At 27.7% G+C, this 22,129-nt stretch overlaps 2 protein-coding genes across 2 annotated transcripts; both read right to left on the reverse strand.

The window, feature by feature from the left end:
* Window positions 1-2,893: 2,893 nt before the first annotated feature.
* LOC132917056 (uncharacterized) lies at window positions 2,894-12,052 on the reverse strand. The gene is made up of 13 exons (XM_060977577.1): window positions 12,013-12,052; window positions 11,856-11,949; window positions 11,652-11,778; window positions 11,318-11,557; window positions 10,568-10,796; window positions 10,313-10,495; window positions 9,024-9,132; window positions 8,298-8,356; window positions 7,934-8,101; window positions 7,159-7,502; window positions 6,537-6,702; window positions 5,237-5,526; window positions 2,894-3,329 (listed from the first exon to the last, which is right to left on the reverse strand). Exons 1-13 carry the CDS (start codon window positions 12,040-12,042, stop codon window positions 3,101-3,103), a joined length of 2,268 nt encoding a protein of 755 aa, XP_060833560.1. The 5' UTR covers window positions 12,043-12,052; the 3' UTR covers window positions 2,894-3,100.
* Window positions 12,053-17,509: 5,457 nt separating this feature from the next.
* Window positions 17,510-21,787, reverse strand: LOC132925653 (serine/threonine-protein phosphatase 2A activator-like). Its single transcript, XM_060990028.1, is given in 3 exon segments — window positions 17,510-17,821; window positions 17,823-18,174; window positions 21,165-21,787. Coding segments are annotated over 3 exon segments (1,287 nt in total).
* Between the last annotated feature and the right edge of the window lie 342 nt (window positions 21,788-22,129).

Genomic DNA, 22,129 nt, shown 5'->3' on the forward strand with positions numbered 1-22,129 from the left:
TACAAACTACTAAAAGCAAGATTAATATTATGTTAATAATAAATATTTATTTATTATTATTTTTTTTTTTTTTTTAATTTAAAAATACCAAAAATAAAAATAAATTTGAAAACCACTGGAAACTTAAAGAAAAATGTTAAGTGCAAAGGTAACACGAATTGCGTCCGGGACGCATTTCGTTCAAAAAAGTTAGTCTACCTGTTTTGGTGTGCAATTCGTGTGCACCAATTAGAACAACACAATTATTATTTGCAAAGACCAGTAATTCAAGTAATAAATCGTTATCGTTCAACCCAAGGTAATAATATCTTTATAATTTTGTACCTGCTTCTATATGTTCTATCTATTACACGAATACGAAAGAAATACGGACTATCCGTCACGATATACCATCGTGGTCTATAATATGTCAAATTATAATAGTTAATCAGATGTAACAGAACATAAAATTTTCAATTTTTTGTTATTGTGGTTTCGTGGTTACAATATCATAATATGAAAGTACATCCTAAACCACTTGACAAATGACAATACTTTAGTTTTAGATAAACTCTTAATGAACCAAACAGTTGGGTATTCGCGATAAAAATGGATAATACAAATTTTCAGTATCTATTTCCTATATCAATCATAGACCTTTAAATATTTACATATCTATGATACCAATATGCCAAATAATGTTGTTAACCTATAATTTTGAACATAAAAAAATATAAAGTTTATTTGACATTTTAGTTCAGTCAAAAGGGCTCCAAAAAAGGCGTTGCCTTACAAAAAATACTAAAGTTTTAAAACTTGCCAAAAAGTTTTGTCTCGAGGCCCTGATTGTCCAAAAAAAATGTACCATACCTCCAAGGTCCGCAACCGTCCGCCATCTTGGATTTTAGGTGAAATTTTTTACTTTTTTACGGTTTTTTTTTACAATATCTCTAAAACTATTAACTTAATGATATAAATAGCTTTTATAAAAATTGAATATCATAACATTTTTGACAAGAAAGATTCTTTATATTTTTAACTTAAAAGTAATATATAAGCGACAAAGTCCATCCGCCCGTCATAGAATGTGGCGCCGCGTGCTATAATGACGTATATAATATATAGGTACTGGTGTGGTCCTTATTTTTGAAATTTGAAATTGTTGTTGTAGGTCCCCTCACTTTTTTCATTGTGATAAGAAAATAATTTTGGTTAATTTTGGTTCGTGACTCTCTTCCAGTGCCTCTGGGTGGTTGAAAAATGTCCAACAAGGGTAATTTTGTTATTTTTTCGACCTAACTAAATAAATATTTAATACTTGGCGAAAAAATGTATAGAGCATAAATTGTAGAACGTAAAATTTTCAATATAAAATATGAATATATTATTTATTGTAAATCTATTTATCTATCTATTTTTTTTTTTTTTTTAATAATAAAGAACATTTTTAATTTCTTTGACCAAATTGATAATTTTTAGTTATTCAAATATATTTGTTGGATAAATAGAGTTATAAAAACAATGTTTGAATATAAATTACATAAAACTATATTTCCTAACAAAATGTTTATATGTAGAATGTTCATTGGATCCTTCATTTTATTGTTGGAGTTAGATTTATTAAATATTATAAATATTATGCTAAAAGTCGGTATTATATATTATATATTTTTTGATATATAAAATTTCAAAGTGAAATTACCGGTTTTTTATGATAATATTTATAATATTTAATAAATCTGATTCCAACAATGAAATGAAGGATCCAATGAACATTCTTTTTAATTATCAATTTGGTCAAAGAAATTAAAAATGTTCTTTATAAAAAATTCAATATTTAGCATATTACTAAGTAATTAAATAGCCAATAGGTAATAAATATAATGTTAAAAATTTATTCACTTATCAATTTTTGTTTATCATTTTAAATTTTCTTTAGGTACACATTATTTATTGCAGTAGGTTACAGTGTTCCCCAGGAATGTAGTTGGGTAGACTTGATTATTTTATGCTTCATTGAAATTAACTAGATTTATAATAAAATTTTATAAACAATTTATTAGATTTTTTCTGTCTTTCAATGGATTATCTAGTTAATTTCAATGAAGCATAAAATAATCAAGTCTACCCAACTACATTCCTGGGGAACACTGTAACCTACTGCAATAAATAATATGTATCTAAAGAAAATTAAAAATGATAAACAAAAATTGATAAGTGAATAAATGTTTAACATATTTATTACCTATTGGCTATTTAATTACTTAGTAATATGCAAAATATTGAATTTTTTGTAAAGAAAATTTTTAATTTCTTTGACCAAATTGATAATTAAAAAGAATGTTCATTGGATCCTTCATTTCATTGTTGGAGTCAGATTTATTAAATATTATAAATATTATCATAAAAAACCGGTAATTTCACTTTGAAATTTTATATATCAAAAAATATATATATAATACCGATTTTTAGCATAATATTTATAATATTTAATAAATCTAACTCCAACAATAAAATGAAGGATCCAATGAACATTCTACATATAAACATTTTGTTAGGAAATATAGTTTTATATAATTTATATTCAAACATTGTTTTTATAACTCTATTTATCCAACAAATATATTTGAATAACTAAAATTTATCAATTTGGTCAAAGAAATTAAAAATGTTCTTTATTATTTTTAATTTTTTAATTTAATTGGTTAACATTGCCTACTCATTTTTTGCTAAACATTAATTATTTTTTACTATTAAATTGAATATATTATTAGTGCCATTTAAAAAAATTATTTACTATTATTTTAAGTCTAAGGTTAAAAGAAAAGTTATTTCGAATTTGACTACATGTTTATCATTACTCATATTTTGCATGATCGCAAAATATTAATTTTCATTCAACTGTGTCGTCAAATTTGGAATAGATTTTCCATAATCTTGGACTTATAAAAATATATTAATGTTTTATAGTGATCACTAGTAAAAATATAAATTAAAATAAAGTATATAGAATTACTTGTGTAAATCCCGGAATTAGATAATACGTTGCATTATGTATAGAGGTAAATGGGAGATGTCACTTACCATAGCCAATTAAGTTACCGTTATACAAATTTACTCTCTATAACCATCGCCGAAAACCATATCGCTTCAAGCCATTTTGCGAATTGCTATTGTTATTTTCTGTGACTGGTTTTTTGTCACTATTAACTTTTATAATAAAACGAGGATGTTGAAGTGGTTCATCTGTGTTTTGCTCCAGAAGAACTTGACGAGTTGATAACTGATCAGACACAACATGTACCATAATTGAATTTGGTTGTGTGGTGTTTTGAGTGTTTATATTTGAACTATAAAATCACATAAATTATAAAAATATATATTTTATTTTTCTATTATTTGTACATAAATATAAGTGTATTAATAACTATTTTTTTTCGTTAATATGATAATTTAATAGTGCTAAAATTATGACGTAAACGTTAACATGTTGTAATTCGTCGATTTTTGAAAATTTTAAATAACCTACAACATTAAAATCGACGAGAATTTTTCATTTTAATTTAACAGCCATGTTTACAATATGTAAATAGTGCTTTAAGTCTGAAATATTTTATGTGAAATATAGGGTGAAATATTTCACAAAACTGTGAAAACATTTTTTTTTTTTTTATAGTACAAATATTAATGATACTTATTTATTAATTAATAATAATATAGTCGATTAGTTATAACATTAGTCATTGATATAATATTTAATAAATGTGAGAATTCACCACTTGCCTAGTAAGATTATTTTGAAAAATTTGCTAAAGACAGAGAAAATGAGCTACAACTTCTGCCAGAGATTGAATATGAAGTCAATGCTCATAGTGACTGTAGTTATAACTTGGAAAACGAAGAACATAATTTTGATAATTATAGATAGTACCGAAATAGATAAACTTATGACTATACACTAAAATAAATTCATAAAGTAATATCATATTATAATTTATATATTGTTTTATAAATCTTTCTAAGTATATAAATATTAAAATATATAATTAATTAATTAATTCCGTATAGGCTTTTGATTAATAATTACACATTTATAAATAGAATTAATAATGTGATCGTAAAGAAAAAAGTTATTAAAATACTTAAATATTTTAAAATTGAATGTTTCATAATATCATAAGACCTATTTATATAGTTTAACGATTTGCTTATAATATTTACAATTTATTAAGTATATATATACAGTAAATTTTCAGTTAACGGTCACCTCTATGTAACGGTTAGATTTTTTGGTCCCATCAAGTGTTATGCCATGTATTGTCACCGCTATAGGACGGCCACCTCTAAATAGCGGTCATTATTTATGGTCCCTTCGATGACCGTTAATTGGAAGTTTCACTGTATATATATAAATATGAAAAAATGACTAGTCAAATTTAACTAGATAAATTTGATAAATACTAATAGTTATGAATTGTGCTTTACAAAAATAATGTTTTTATAAATACGAGCCCTAGTTATATTAGATACTGGAAAAATGGAACCTCAAGTATGAATATCATGATAATATTATGATCATAATATTTTATTGTACAATTGAAATGCTTGTTAATAGTAAATATAGCCATATAGGAGGGAGTTATAATAATTATTTAAAGGTTGAATGGATAAATATATGAAATAAATATTAAAATATTTTTATTGTTTAGATGTATATATTATTCAGTCTTGTAAAATTGTTAAGTATTGAAATAAATGTAATGTAATAATTTTTATTTCAATATAATTTCGAATACATTCTAATAGGTTATTCGATACGTACCTATAATATATATGTATATTTAATGATCCACTTATTTTTATTCATGTAGGATTGTAAGAAATACTTAATAACAGAAAAACACAAAGAATTATATAAGTAGTAACGTACAGATTATTTCTGTTAAAATATTCTATCCCTCAAAACATTAATCTTAAAATTTTACTCTCTATTTAGAAAAAACACTTATTAAAAACGATTTATTTAAAACGATAATTTCATATATTTATATAGTTATATTTAGTGAAAGACAACAGTAGGAACGATAAAACCGATACTAAATATAACATCATAATATATGCAAACTCAATGAATATGTGTTTGAACATTTTTAATAATTTTTATTCTAATTAATATTATATATTATTTGTGTTTCATTTTTTTGAACTGATATCCATCAAACCGTTAGATAATTATTGTCTATTATATTATATTCACCTGTCAAGGTTCACGTTGTAAGAGTATGATTTATTGATCAACTTCAAACGGAACAGTTTGAACAGCACCATTACCATTACGATTATAACAAAGGCATAGCTGAGCAAATAAATCCCTCTTTTGAGTGCCGAATTTTCTAACGTCAAGTATTCTTCAAACATTTTGTTTAACCAAGTTAGACCCTTAATCAGTCGGTAATCACTTTCTGTATTGGAAAACTCCATAACAGATGGCGCTTGTTGGCAATTGCAAAAGCTACTTATCATTTTTTCATTAGTTCTGTCGTTGATCTAGAATAAACACACAAATTAATATTATTATTGTAGAGCAGCTTACTCGCGTTAGGTAAATACGACCAAACAAAATTGTTACTCGTACAATATACTATCAACCCAAATGTTTGGTATGCAGTGGTATGTAAAAAAAAATTGAATATCTGACATTATCTATTAATTATACCGAATTGTATCATACCTTTGAGCCTACACTTACAGATTTTGAAATTTTATTAGGCTTTTTAATTTTTATAAAAATAAAAAATTTGGTCAGTTGATCTGTGTTTGTAAGTAAAAGAGTGTGTACTAAAATTAAAAATTAAACAAGTTGAAGCAACTAATTAAATTAAATATTATAAGACATAGTATAAAACGAAATTCATAATGAAATATTTTAAAAACCATATATTTACGATGTACTAAAAAAAGTAAGAAATTAGATCGGAATACACCGTATTACCCAATTATATTAAATTAAGTTATATAAGATATTTTAATAAATAGAATGCTTAATATATTGCTTAATTTTAAATGAATATGGATTTGTCCATAAGACCGCGATTAATTAATCTGAAAATTGCATGGTCCAATAACTATAGAAACGCTCTAGAGATACGCCAATAATGAAAATATAATATTAATACACATGGAACCATTAGAATCCCAAATCTTAACTAGAGGACGAGCAGCGGTGCTATGTACAACCATACTGAATAACAATGTATTTAATTCATTCCTCAACGATGTAATACACATACAAATATAACCGGTACACTAACAATGAAAACATTGAAAACATTTAAAAAATAAAATATTGAATTATAAAAATAAGATGATTTTTATTTGTAGATAACATTATATTAGTTCAATGTCAAATGACGGTAGATAGCATATTGCACGAGTATCACAAAATCCAACCATATAACATTATTTTAGAACTATTGTGTTTTAATGCATATTACAATTTATTATTTTACATTCCATTAATTACGAATGCCTAATAATTATTATTATTTTTTTTTTACCGGCTTAATACAGATCCATAAACATTGGCCACAGCAACAGTGAGTTTGAAGACTACCGCCATCTGGGCATAATTGCACCGGATACAAATGAGATTTTAACCATTCAGGCATAATACTATCCATACTTAATCCTGGTTTTAGATACTTTAGAGTATTGAAAATGGCACTATAACATTAAAAAAAAATTAAAAACTAATATTCTACATTTATTTTTTTATTTATTGTTTTCTAGCGAAAACAATGTAACGGTATCTAATGATCTACGTTAATATGCATTAAAAATACAAAATTAATCGTCGAACGTTTTTTGATATTTGAAAATTGTATCACTGGTTTAAGAATGAATTTATAAAATCTATCACAAAATTAAATTCCTATCTAAACATTTTTTAAATATTGCTTATTAGTTATGAGTTGTTTAACGTAAAACTGTAGCATAATGGCAACAAACTCGAAGAATGAAGTAATTCCTCCTATAAATCTACATAAAGGGTACATTTTGTATTTTTCAAAATATGAAATTAAATATTTTGAAATATTTGAATTATATTTGAATCATTTGATGTGTTTTTAAAAACCAAAAATCTTTAAAATCAATATTTTATATTTAAAATATGTTTACCTGTTATCGTTTACAGTATCAGCGTCTAATTGTTTGTTCCATATCAAACGTTGCGGTTTGAACATCGAAATTATTATTATAATTAAAACAATTAGTTTACAGTGTTTAAGAAAAACGTTCGCCAATCTATAGATTTCTGAATTTTCTAATATCATAACCATATTATTATCTATAGTTTCCGACTGGGTAATTGTGTTATCATCAGTTTCGACACCACGATGCACAACGCATGGTGCCATAACGTGGACCGCCGAGACGTTGTTATTGCCGTCCACGGTTTTAAAATTCGGTCTAAGTTCATTTCCGCTCAGGTCACTTGTTAAGTTCTCAACTATTCCATCAACCTTAAAATTCCACGCATTATTATTATTATTATTATCTCTAAATCAGTTTATACGGAAAAAGCTAGATAATTTTGATATCAAATCATAAATCATCTAGATGTATTATTAACCAAAACATTTTCAAAAAAATATACATATTATTATACCTAATAATATTTAAACGTTTTTATTTCAATTAATGTATTATTTTTATTGATATCTTAATGTCAAAATTTAATATTTTTAAGCTGTAGAAACTTAAAATCATAGAACATAGTTTAGGCAGTGTATAGGCACGCGTTATGTGTATGCTAAATAAATACATGGCCAAACATATTGTCAATATATTTGGAAAAATGTATCTGGATAATTATCATTCAAATAAAAATATATTCAAAAAGAAAATTATTAATGAAATATATTTAAAATTAAACAATGAATTTAAAATAAACCTTGGTCATCTTCAGATTATCATTAGTTCCATCGCCAAATTCTTTAACGGGTGGTGACTTCACATCAACCGCCGAAATTTTGACCATACAGTCTCCCATAGCATAGTCATCCCGTTCGGGTCGACCGTCATGAACGTCACGTGCTACGTTCGCATTGATTCCATCGACCTAAACAACGACCATACATTCATACATATTATTATTATTATTATTACGATCGGTCACTCTTGTCTCTTTGAAGCAAATTATTTGACAAAATATTTGAAATGAAACAGTGTTTTTTTATTTACAAGTTAGATTAGGTGCATTGCCTAAGCTTACAAAATAAACAAACAATTAAGCAAAAAAAATCCACATCATTTACTTTTAACTCTTCGTGGTTCTCAATTGACGTATTCATCAAATCTTCGTTGATTTTGGTATCTTGAATCAAAAAAAAATATTTTTTTGTATTTATAAAATATAAATAAATTAACCTGAATTACCTAGTACAGAAAAAAGATTTTTTTTTATATAGAAACGTTAAGATAAAATTATTATAAAAATATTGATAGTAACAACTGTTTTGGATTTTTTTTTAATAATACATCACTAAACGGTTTTCAATTTATTGAACAATAATTAATTATTAAATCAAAGTTGAAATACATACTTGCATAATAATATCTAGTGAAAAGATTAACAAATAATAGATGTTATAGAAAAATTTTAATTGATGTAATATCGAATAATATTAAATCATACAATATGTTAATACAGTCGAGACACATTTTCATACATAATGCCTATATAGCCTTAAGTCTCGACGTTAAAATTTAATGGTAACTTATAAATTATGATATTGAATCCATAAATCTAATATTTTTTCATTAATTAATATTAGAACTTATTTTTCTATGTTTAAGAGTAATTACCAAAATACAAATAAATAAAAACTAAATGCTACGTACATTAATGTAGTGTAAAAGATAATATTAAATAACAATAATATCATATTTTGTGTTTTTTTTTAAATATAATACTTTAATTATAAATTATAATGTTTAGTTTCAAATACCACTGTTTACTAAAATTGGATAAAATGAATTACTTGTCTTTTTATTTTCTAAGTCAATCTGGTTTTCTATCATTTTGCACAAAAAATCCTCAGACGATCTTTCTTGCTCCTTTTCTTTTTCATTTGATAAAATGTTAACCAACTAGTAAAACCAAGAATTATTAATATTTTTTTAAATAATGAATCACATTTTAAACTATTGTATGTTAAATAAAAGTTTGTGATGAAACTATTTTTATAAGCACAAATACCAGTTATAATGTATATTCAACACGCAATCAGCAATTTTTCCTTGGCTATTAATTTTAATTCTAATGTTTGTAATTTGTATGACGTTAATTAAAGATAAATTTTATAGTATTAAAAAAATTGTGATGCAAACTCTTTTTTTGAAATGAGAAACACCTGTTTAGTTTTAACTGTAAATCAGTAATTAAGTTTATTTAGATTTGAATGTATATAAATCAAAATTCGAACAATTTTATTGATATGAAAATAAATAGGGATAAAATATATAAGAAATATGATAAGTTTTAAAATGAATCTATATTAACATTGTGCAATTTGTTTAAAATTTACCGAATACCAATAATAAGTACAAGACTAAATTTAATATATTACATCTATTTTATATTAATTATTATTATTCTAAATGCATAAAGTTTAATATTTCAGAAATATAACCATCATGTTTTATGGTTCTATGATTTATAGGATAAATAGGCTGTATCGCCGTAGCCCATGGATATAGACATTTATATATTTTAAAATATGTTCTAATTATAATTAAAATAACACATCAATTAAATTAATTTATCAAATTTATTATAAGAATTAAATACTATATTTTACAAATAAATAATATCTACTTTTACTGTATATTATATTAATTTTTAAAATTATTTTAATAATTTATAATATCGTTTCTCAACCTGTGGTATTATTATGAATATTAAATATGATTTTGCTTATTCAATAATTATATAGCTATATAATATTTTCATAATTATATAGGGTCCCTAATAAAAGGCTCCTCATGTGAAAAAAAGTAAATTATTAGATCAATTATTGAAGCGTGAATTTTCAAAATGGGTAGGTGGTATTTGGATATAAAAAAGTTGAGAAGCACTGAGCAATAAAATATAAGTAATTGATTAGAATATTTGTCGAGTTCATTAAAAAAAAATATTTTATTACTTATATTTTAATAGGTTAAAACTAAAATTGTAATTTTCTTACATATAAATAACATGTTTTTAATGATACTTTTTAATTACTGTACAAATAACTAATATTTTGGTTTCTATTAAATCAAAAGGTACCTCGTTGTGTTTTTTTATTAAAACTTCTTTTTCTATTTCCCAGGTTAACTTTTGTATTTCTAACATTTTCACCTTATCTCTGAGTAATAATAATTTACTTGGAGATTTAGTTTTTGGGGTATCTTTTATGGATTGTTTTATTGCTGACACTGCTTTAGAAAACCGACAAGTAGACATCGACTCCTGTAATAGTTACTCGGAGATTATAACTGATTAATCGACAAATTTTATAAGTGTATTAATAATTAAACTAACTCCAATGCATTGTTGATTTAATACTACAGTGGCGATCATTGCGGTAGCACATTCAGTACCTAGTGAACCTTTGAGTACAGATGTTATTGTTGAATTACGATAAGGCACGTGTTTTTTAGGATTTGCTAATACATTTATAACATGATTTAGATGATGTAACGATGAATTTATAAATCGAGATTCGATCAACGTCTTTTCGTTATTTTCGGAATTTGAAATACGTTCAGACCTAAAAATAAATAGTAAATGACGTGTAGTATTTATAAAAATTAATATTTATTTTCGCATGACTATAGATACAAGAAATATTTGCATATTTAAAAATAGAAAATTGTTTGTATAATATTATTATTTTTAGTAATATTTTTAATAAATGCGTTTTTACAAGTAGTACCCCAACTCGTGGTCGTCATACGTTAATTATTTTATATTAATCTGATAATATTACAAGATTAAAAATATTTTAAAACTGTATCATGTATAGGAAAAATCAATGTAAACATTTCGTAACGATTTCAAGTATCTACGATTATTCCTTTTTGAGTACAAAATAAAAAATAATTTTTACCAAAAACTAGTTTTTTATTAAAATTCTTGTTTTTCCTAATTATTTTGAAAAGTACTGAAAATGTTTTAATTTTGACTCCCCAAAGGTTAGTTGGTACTATAATCATTTTGAGATCAGAGACACACATAACTGAAAAATCAATACTTTCATTGCTCTGCTTAAAATATAAAATATATAATTACCCAGCCAGATCAACCAAATTTAGTTTTGTTACAGGGCCGCCTTTCATTTTTGACAAAGTGACAATACATATACAGTGGGACCGGCTTGATTGTAGATTCATAGTGGTGGAGGAAATCTTTTTTCTCAAGTTGCCCGATTCGATATGTTGTAAAGCATCACTAACATTAATAATTGGAGTATTATTTAGATTTTTATATTCAAGATCTCCATTTTGTTGAATGCTGTATTTTACTTTGTTACTGTAAATTATATAAAACGCATTACATCACATTTTTAATTGTTTTATCTAAATCAATTATTTTTTTATATTTAATGATTAATTAATAAACTCACTTTAATGTTATGTTTTTATTTATTTTATTGAGTAGTATGTATTTCTTAGTTTTTACTGCTAGCAAATCGTAAACCTCTTCGTTATAGATTTCGATGTATTCCAGTGAGTATTTGTAATTTGGATGATCTACAATTGGTTTTTTTTTTTTTTTTGTATTATTTAGGTTTAAAATTAAAAATATATAAATGAACTTCAATAATTACCTTTTATACATTTGAATAAGTATTCAAAAGTCCTAGGTATAATACCTTGGTCTTCCTTGGATCCGTACATTGTATGCGTCTTTCCACTACAAGTCTATGGAATAAAAACAATCAATTATGCGTTCAAAAAAAAATATTTAAAAAAAATTCTCATTACTTGTCCATATGTAAAAATGGTGCAGTTCATTCCGGATAAAAATCTGAAATAATATACGTGTAGGTATGAGGTTTTAACTAAAGTGAATCAAATTTATTAGTTATATATAAATATATATAGGACATAGCCATACATTTTTCAGAATCTATTTATCATTAAAAACAGTATACATGATACATGTATAGGTAATTTTTTCGAAATATTATAAAAATAAATATATTATACATCAATGTTCGTACCTACACGGGATTTATATGGATGTTAAGTCGATTCACAAATTTTCGTTTCTTTATAAGAATAGTCTAACATTTTAAATATACCAGTCTAATTAAAGAAAAAACTCCATTCCCTCCAACCTTGCAATAAAAATGTAACTTAATTTTATAATTGAATAGATTCTTTAATCTATGGATAAAATATTATGAGATAGCTTATCCTATTTAATATATCCCACTTAATCTTGGATAATAACATTCATTTTATAATATAGGGATGACCAACGCCCAGAAATAAAACAGTAACTGTAAATTGCTAGCAGTCGCTTTAGAGCGCTTTCTGTGGTCGCTATCAGCTGAGGTATTATCCCTGTCCTAGAATATTGAAATAGAAAGTGACAGTTAAACTAAAACGATAAAATAACTACTACAACCCAGAATTTTAAATACGTTTTTTATACATTTGTTTATATTATTTTATAACATAATAGCTGTATAACCCAACTTCGCCGATAAAAAAATGTACAAACATAAAATTGTGCTATATCGGCTTATCATATCGAGTTATCAGCATTAATGTTACTATATTTTAAACTAGTATTTCAGTTTATAAGTTACATATTATATGAACATTGACTTTTATTGTATACATTTTTTGAGTAATAATAAAAATTAATATTTTTTTTTTATTTTATATTTTTAAAATTAATCCATAACAAAACATGATGGGTCGAATAGTTCATGTTCATAAAATTTATATTTTATTTCTGTAACTAACGACACCCTATTTTTTTTTTTTTTTTAATCGAAAATGAAATTCACATGTGAAATCGTTCCTGCAATTTATGTGATTAACCGTTGGTAAAAAACAGATTTTACGTATATATATATATATATGGATGTATAGATTTGTATCCAACTCATCAATGAATTATGTTAACCAGTATAAATAATTTTTATGTATATATAATATATATATATATTATATTGTTAATATAATTCATAAAATATAATTAATAATATATAATACGGTGTATGATAAATTGATAACAAACACAAACGAACCTCATATCCCTTACCCGCGTTGAAGATGATCTAAAACTAATTATTAGCTATATACCTACAATATAGATTATGATATTATCTGGTGTTGTATTCAGTTATTATTAGACATACAGTTATTTTGAAAATAAAAACAACATTTTTTGAACTTATTTACATAATACAACAATAATATTATAGCAATGGTAAACGGCTAAAATAGAAACGCAAATGTAAAATCGTGAATTAATAATGGCGAGTTTAAAACAAGGGCGAAAATACATAACAGAGAAAATATAGTATATTTTTTGAATACGGAATTATAATAAAAGAAATTTATATATTTAAAATTTATATTATTAAAAATCATTAGGTATTAAATTCGATTATAATAATAATAAAAAAAAAAAAATGATATTAAGATAGCACATTAACTAGTGGCAACGACCGATACGGTAGCAGGTTGCAACATAAATAGCAAGTAAAAAAAAAAAAATTATATATTTTGAAGTTTTCAAACTTCAAAATATAAAATTGAAATTGTAAAGTAGAACATTTAAAAATATATGTAATTTTTATTTATAAGTTTCGCTATTATGCATGATTGCTTTTTTTTTTATTCTCGCTATTATAAATTCGCGGTTATTGTTTTTGCTATTTTAGCCTAGACCCTACAACAACGTCTATCAGATTTTTATAATTAAAAACCTGGTTTACAAAAAGTACTTTTATATGAAAAATAATATTATAAAATCATTGATAATCCTATCACCGACATCTACAATATTATTACTTATTATATTGGAAATATTTACTTGTCTAATAATGGTACAGCCACAATATCAAAAATCAAGCTTTGAGAAATGTTTTCCTTAAATACTCCATGATATCTAATTAATAATTAATAAAATGTATAATCAATTTCCTATGTTCTATATCAAGGGTCTTCAACCTTTTAGACCAGTGGTGCCCAATCCGCGGCCCGCGAAGGTATTCTGTGTGGCCCGTCACAAATTTATAAATCAGTTTTTTATCATATGTTGATATACTGATCATTGTACTTTTATATTTGGTGGCCCGTTCGGAGATGATTGTTTACCAAAGTGGCACGCCGAACAAAAAAGGTTGGGCATCACTGTTTTAGACCATGTGCCACATATTATTTTTAAGAAATCTCACAAATGAAAACATGTTTTAAAGTTTAAACGATCAAAAATATGTTCACGGGCCTTAAATAAAGATAAGATCGAACTCGGTTTATGATCCGTCGGTTGAAGACCCTTCCTTTATATTACGTTTTATACTTACTGATATTTATTGTGGTGGTTATTTCTAGATGATTGGTGTTTTAAATCAAGGACGTCTATACCTGATACCACGTCATTAATGATTTCATACTATAAATTAAAAATTATGAATATAGTATTATTATACTCAATGTATAATAAAAAGCAATATTAGCTTACCTCGACAGATGTATCATTCTTTTTTAATGGCTTTAGTCTGCAGTATACTTTAATACTTTGTAGATTGGCAGGCATGTTGATTGTTATACAATTAGCAATAACTAATTAATATCTGTATGAATTAGTAATTAAATAATTATATAACGAGTTATACGATATTATAAATTACAATCAATAAATACAGTAAACGTTTAACGCGCAACACTAAATTCGTAATTAAACACAATTAACGTATTAGAACTTTGTGATTCAAACACTATTAACGTATTAGAACTTTGTGATTCAAACACAATACACGATCTATACGGTTATACTATTTATGTTATAAACAAACTGCAAAAACAACCTTGGTTACTAGAAAATAAAAATAAATACTTTTGAACCAGAGAATAAAGTTTTTAAATTACAATAAATAAAATATGTTATAATAGATTATTATAAAATTTCTCAAGAAATGTAGGACATTTTTAAATTGTTGAGTCTTTGGAAATCAAAAAATCTTTATATATATAATATATATGTTACCTATTTTATAACTAACTGTGATTACTGATTATTGGCAATTTTTAACTGGACACGAGAAGAAGAAGAACAAATGTTTATAAATTTAGTTAATCAACAATTTATATTTTGTAAAACATTAATCTTTATAATCTATTATATCAAAGTCACTTACCCTGTATGTATGACATCAATTATCAGAGCTGTGCCGTTACGATTTGGCGCCCGAGGCACAATTAAAAATATTCACCCCTATTTTATTTATCATTATGCACTTCATTCCTATTTAATTGAGTTTTTTTTTTTTTACAACTTTTTTACAACGTATTTTAAACATTGATCTGACAACATTTAAAGCTGATTGCAATAATAATTATTAAACAAAATAGTTAGGCATAAAATAATTAAAAATAAATACAAATCACAAATTATATTGTATTATACATATTATGTCATAAGAGTATCATAAGAGCGTATCATATACGTATCACATAGGTACTTAGTTTAAAACCTAATTTATTATAAAGCCAAATAGTACAATAATAAAACGTTGCGGTTGACTAATGGTTATATTACTCGACCATAGTCGAAAATTTGTTCAGAAAAAATTTGTAATGGTCCATAATAATTGTAAAACAATATATATAAACAAAATATGGTTTGTTTGGAGTTCCTAGTTTGGACTAATTAAAAATACTGTTTGGGTGGTATGAAAATGCTTATTATATACATTCAACAATTAGTTATTTACATTTTTGATAATAGTGATTAATAATGATTAGCAATAATATTATATCACCCGTATCTGACACCAGGTTTTTACCTTGCATAAAGGTAAAAATAATTTCACTCACCCGAACGGATTATTATTTTTTGGTCAAAATTATTACCTTTACCCAAATGACCACCGCCCAATTTAGAAGTGGCACTATGATAATTATGTATAGAATTTAGTAATAACCATGAAGATTAAAGATAAGGAGCTCGCACTCACATTGACGGCCGTAAATAAAACAGACCCGTTTTCGTCCGCACGATAGTTTTACTAGAATTTGAAATATTTTTATAGATACCTATTATTAGTATTATTATTGATATGATAAAAGATGTATAATAATGTATTTACACGAGTCATGATAAAAATGTATTATTTTATATAAAATACAAGCGAGTAGTAAGCACCTAATATAGTAATAATTATAAAAATGAATTGTTTTGTACATGGATGTGTATCCTGGCTATACATAAATCAGATTGGAAAACAAAAAAAAAATGGAGTAAAAAATGTATCCGTTTTCAAACCAAAGGTAATTAATTTTTAATTTAACATATACTTAGTATATATATACCAGGGTTGACACGAATGACACGTATTAAACACATTATAATTATAATACATTATTCCTAAATTGAATAATTAACATTTTTAATAAATAAAAGTTAAAATTAAGATGCAAGCATTACAAGCTGAGTTATCTGTTTATGAGTTTATATAGAACATAACATTTATGAATTATATTCTATTATATTCAATATTGAAAATTCTTTAGTCAAACGTTTAATTCCAAAATAATAAAGCAAGAGATTATTGATTGATTAGTAATAAATAATAATTACGTTAGAATTATACCTTTTTTTTTTATTAAATAGCAATCCGAACTACAATAAATAAAATGTTTTTTCACACCCTAGGTAGGTATGTATTAAATATTATAAATGTAGTTGAGTAATAATTTAAATATTGTAAAAAAAAAAACTAAATAACATTTTATACATTTTGCACATGTTTGTAATATTGTATACCTAATACTATACAGGGTATTCCAAATTTCATGTGACCGCAGATTTCAGCATGATTATGCTTAAATTAGGAAAAAAATGATCTATATGACGTGAAAACCACGATGTAGAAAAGATCTTAATGTTCAGTTCAAGTTTAATAGTTCAAACCCCGTTCCTAGAGTTATGAGATACACCACATCATACTTCTAATATGGATTATAATTCTAAAATAATACTATTTATCTTGACCATTTGTATGGTTTTTGACAGATACGTCTTTAATGAGTAAAAAAGTATTAAATGCCAATGATGATATTATATTATATTCAACAGATCGCTCTACCATAAAAGCTCTTTCTGACGTGAACTTATACGGTTTTTGTACGACAATGATTTGTATTCGATGTATTTAAAAACCCGAAACGGAAATTTGTAAGATTTTTCGTTCGTAGGTATTTATCGGCCTCGCAATATACTATAGGCAAGTAGTGTTTAGTATATTATTAGTCCTTCGTTCGCCACTATTTCGAAGTCTTCCGTTTCACCGTCCTCCCATTCTCCGCATTCAGCGGTTCTTCCTTCGTCGTCGGTGGCGTCGTCGTCGTAGTCGGCCGAAACGTTGGCCGTCGTCCGTACCACGGCCGTCTCCGATGCCGGCGCCGCTGGTATAATGTCGTAAAACGACGTGCCGGGCGGCCGGACGTTTTGGGCGAACTTAAACAGTTCGCAAAAGGCCAGTTGGCGGACGACCTCGAACCGGTCAAGCACGTCACACTGGTACGCGGCCATCAGGCAACCGTTCACCCCGGTCCCACCGCGGCAGGGCCGTCAAGTTCCACAGTTGGTACGAATGGAACCACAGCGGCACGCCGGTTTTGGCCCGTCGGTGCGCGGCGTCCATGCACTTGGCGAACACGTACTCGTCCCGGTGCCGTCGGCACGCGTCCGCGTCCGGCACCGCTGCCGCCGGTGACGACATTGTTGGCAGTCGTCCGTCGGAACCGGAACCGTCGTCGCCGTATGTCCCGGCCAGCTGTGCACTGCCCCACAGGAACCCGACGAACTGGTAACCGCTCAGGCACCAGTTACCGCGTTCGCTGCCCGCGGACGGGCACAGCCTGTAGGACCGTATCACGTAGTCCACAACGTCCAAGTACCTGCGCCGAGCGGACGGTATAATTTAGTACTATTTACCAGGTAATAGGTACGGGCGCAGACCACCCAAAAGTCGCCGGGTGTTTGTCTCGATATATTTTTGCAAATTAAAACACGCTTTTACAAGGGCGACTACTGCGGTGTACGAGGTGCGCACTGTAATGTCATCGCTTAGCACGTCCAATAATGTTTTTCCCGTACCGATTTTCACCACACATTCGACTGCCACAGGTTGATTTTTTTTATCGGACAGCGCCTACGGCTATAGGGGATGGGACTGATGGTCATCATGAATAATGATAAAAATTGGAAATCGCCAGATCGGGTACTGCTGCCAGTCGAAAAATGACAATCGTTTGGGTAGTATACAGAGTGATTCTTTTATCATTATACACTCATCGTTATTTCGTCAAGTATTGATTTTTTTCATTTTTCTCACCCTTTTATTCAATAGTGAAACCTCTATTATCGACTTTGATTTTTCAAATGGTAAGCTATATTTAAAATATCATAAAATAGTAATATCTAAGGCTATTTTTTTTATGAATTTTAACGTTAAAATCACTATTTTTCATTTAACCATTAGTGAGTTTTATAGCTGCTTAAATTTGAATGGTTTGAGGTTTTTAAGTGATCATCCTACAGGTTATTACGGCTGTGAGGCATTGGTATAATTACAGGTACAAAGTTCATCACTCCGTCGATAGTCGATAACGAGTTTATTACGTATGAAAATATTATATACCTCTTAAGTCTTAATTCTTATTATATATTATCTTATCACTACTGGTGTCCAGAAACAAGAAGTATTATAAAAACCAAAAACCGCCAACATTGAAAAGCTATACCTCGCAAAAAAATGAACGAAAAATAATAATTTGAATGTTAAAGTTCATAAAAAAAAAAATAGCCCTTAATTTAGTACATTTAAAATGTAGGTTACTATTTGAAAATAAAAAGCCGATAGTGGTTATTCGCTATTAAATAAAAGGGGAAAAAAATAAAAATCTCATACAGTTTGAGAATAGCATGATACAAAATATTTTGAAAAAAAAAAATGAAACAAAGTCGTCAATACTTGACGAAATAATGAGTGTAGAATGATAAAAGAATCACTCTGTATATTCTGCGGACGTTATTGATAAACCAGCCGCGCGGTAAGTATAGTGATGATTTATCACCCGACCTATTTACACGTGCAGTACCGTCCTGTCTAGGAGGTATCCACGATTTGAATATACGAACTGTTGCAGCCCCCCCCCCCCCCCGCCGGCTCAAACGTCGATGTTACGAAGGGGGCTGAAATGCATTACTTTTATTCCGATTACATAATTATATAGTCTGTATATGTATAAACTAGATGAGGTTTTCCCGGGGGACATATTATGCGTTTAGTTCGATTTATGGGATATCGGAGTCTATAGGTATGTTTTGATTATATAACGTGAATAAGGTAATTCGTTTTATTATACCGTAACACATTATTATCAAACAATGACTTTTAACCCAACACAAGTACCAAAATACTTAATTTGGGTTTTTATTTTTTTTTCTTCGTCCGAATCGAAATCGTTGTTATAATAATTAAGAAGTTCGTACATTTACATACAAAATTGAATGACACTTAGACACCTATACAAATCCAATCACAACATTTTATTTTGCATAATATTAACGCTTCAGGGTATTTTTATTTATAATCGTTTATTTTTCAAATTGTTCGCTATTAATTGCATATATTAAACTGAAATATTATATAATTGTCAAAACAAATTACTTCTAAAAGGGATGTCGGTAAAATATTTATTTACAATTGTATTTGTCGACATGACACCGACCAGCACTGATCAAAGTTTTTGATTGTGAATAATCAATAAATTTAATATTTAAAAAACATATAATATAATTTAATAATTTTCTATTTAAATTATTTTATTTCTAAATGTAAAATAAAATAATATTTTTAATTATCATTCAACGACATCTAAATAACAATTATACCTATAGTAGAATTAAAAGGGTTTTTACTCATATTTATGTACTAAAAAAAAAGCAAAATATTATATTATGTCGGTAATTTATAGTGCATAAACTTAAAGTTAATTATAATTATAATTATTAACTAATATTTATAATACCAAATCCCTAAGTGCCCCTAGTTATAATTAGTGTTTTAAGTCTGAAATATTTCGCTATAGGGTGAAACAAAAATGTGAAACATTACATTTTTTTATACAAATATTGATGATAATTATTTATTAATTAATAATAATATAAGTTGTAGCTTTAATCATTAATATTAATATTTAATAACTATATTGAAAAATGCATAGAAGTATTTGCTAAAGACAGTGATAAAAAGCTACAATTTCTACCAGAAATTGAATATGAAGTCAACGCTCATGTGAGTAATTAATTATATTTTAACTTGGAAAACGAAGAAGAATAGAGTTTAGACATTGAAATAGATAGTACCGAAATAGATGATTATGTTATGATAAATTCATAACATAATATTATATTTTAATTTATATATTGTTTTATAAATAATTCTTACTACTTATATAAATATTAAAATGCAGTCGAGTCACGATAACTCGAAAAACTCGACAACTTGAATTTTTTTTTATTTTCTTAGAAATATAAATTATATATAAATTTGAGTTATATATCTCAAAATCTCGAATAATACATATTATCATTGATTATGATATAATCAATGATATTATTATCTCGAATCAAATTTTGATCTCCTTTCAACTTTGAGTTATGGCGACTCGACTGTATATAACTAATTAATTAATTAGGCTTTTAGTAAATTAAACATTTATATAAATGAAATGACAATACTAATGTTCGTAAAAATAAAATTAATTTTAAAAATAAACAAATTGTATTAAAATATTGAAATATTTCAAAATTTTATACTTCATAAGATGTCCGAACACTATTATAGTTATGAGTATAATGATAAATCATAATGCAAATGCACCTGTCGAAGATCACGGTCACGATGAACGGTTCGTCGGCCCACGTCAAGCGGTGAAGCTTGAACAGCGCCACCAGGAAGACGCAAAACGACAGTTCGTGCGCCGGCCCGTAGGTCATCGTCACCGGGTCGCCGAAGCTCCGCTCCAAGTACGCCGGAAGCATGACGCTCCGGTAGTCAGCCCGGCCGCAACCGCTATCGTACGTCCGGTCCAACAGGGCCCGTCCTTCGGCCCGCAACTGGCCGTGGAAGTGGCCGAAATGCTCGGCGGCTGACATCATTGGCAAGTGATCGTGGCCAGCAGGCTCGCTGCACCGTTTCTCCGCCCACTCGCCGACCACCCGCAACACCGCCATCACCTTGTCCACGTTGCAGTCGCGGCCGCGTTGCTGCCGACGCCGCCATCGCCGCCTGGCCGCTGCCGCCGACGGGTACCGCTTCACCACGTCGTTCATGTGGTGGACGAACACCAAAACGTCGGCCCGCGCTTCGCTGCGTTCCCAGTCGAACATGTCCCGCGGCTGGTGCACTCGGCGGCCGACGATCTCCACCGGAAGACTGGCGCCGATCACCGGAACCGGAAACCGGTCAGTGTCGTCCGCGTCAAAGTCGGCGTAGGTCTGCATGACGAACCGTTTGTGTTATTATAGGTGCATAATATGTATAAATATTATTCGAACGTCGTCCGAAGTGAACGATGCCTAATAAATGATCGAAAAACGGAAATCAGAAATTCGAAAAGAAAAAACTCCCGAACGGCTATTTCTATAGAAATATATATCTGTATCAATAAATTGATTTTTTTTTTTTTTTTGTTGTTCAAACAGACGACGTTTATCGACTATTAGTTATTACACATCACCGTTACCGCGTAAAATATATAGCGTCATAAGTCATAACGTAGCTGGACACACAAAACACAATCATATTACACGACTGCAGCTGTTGTTATGCTAACCAGTGTTATT

Source organism: Rhopalosiphum padi, chromosome 1 (genome assembly GCF_020882245.1).
Source record: "Rhopalosiphum padi isolate XX-2018 chromosome 1, ASM2088224v1, whole genome shotgun sequence".
Classification (NCBI taxonomy): Eukaryota; Metazoa; Arthropoda; class Insecta; order Hemiptera; family Aphididae; genus Rhopalosiphum; species Rhopalosiphum padi.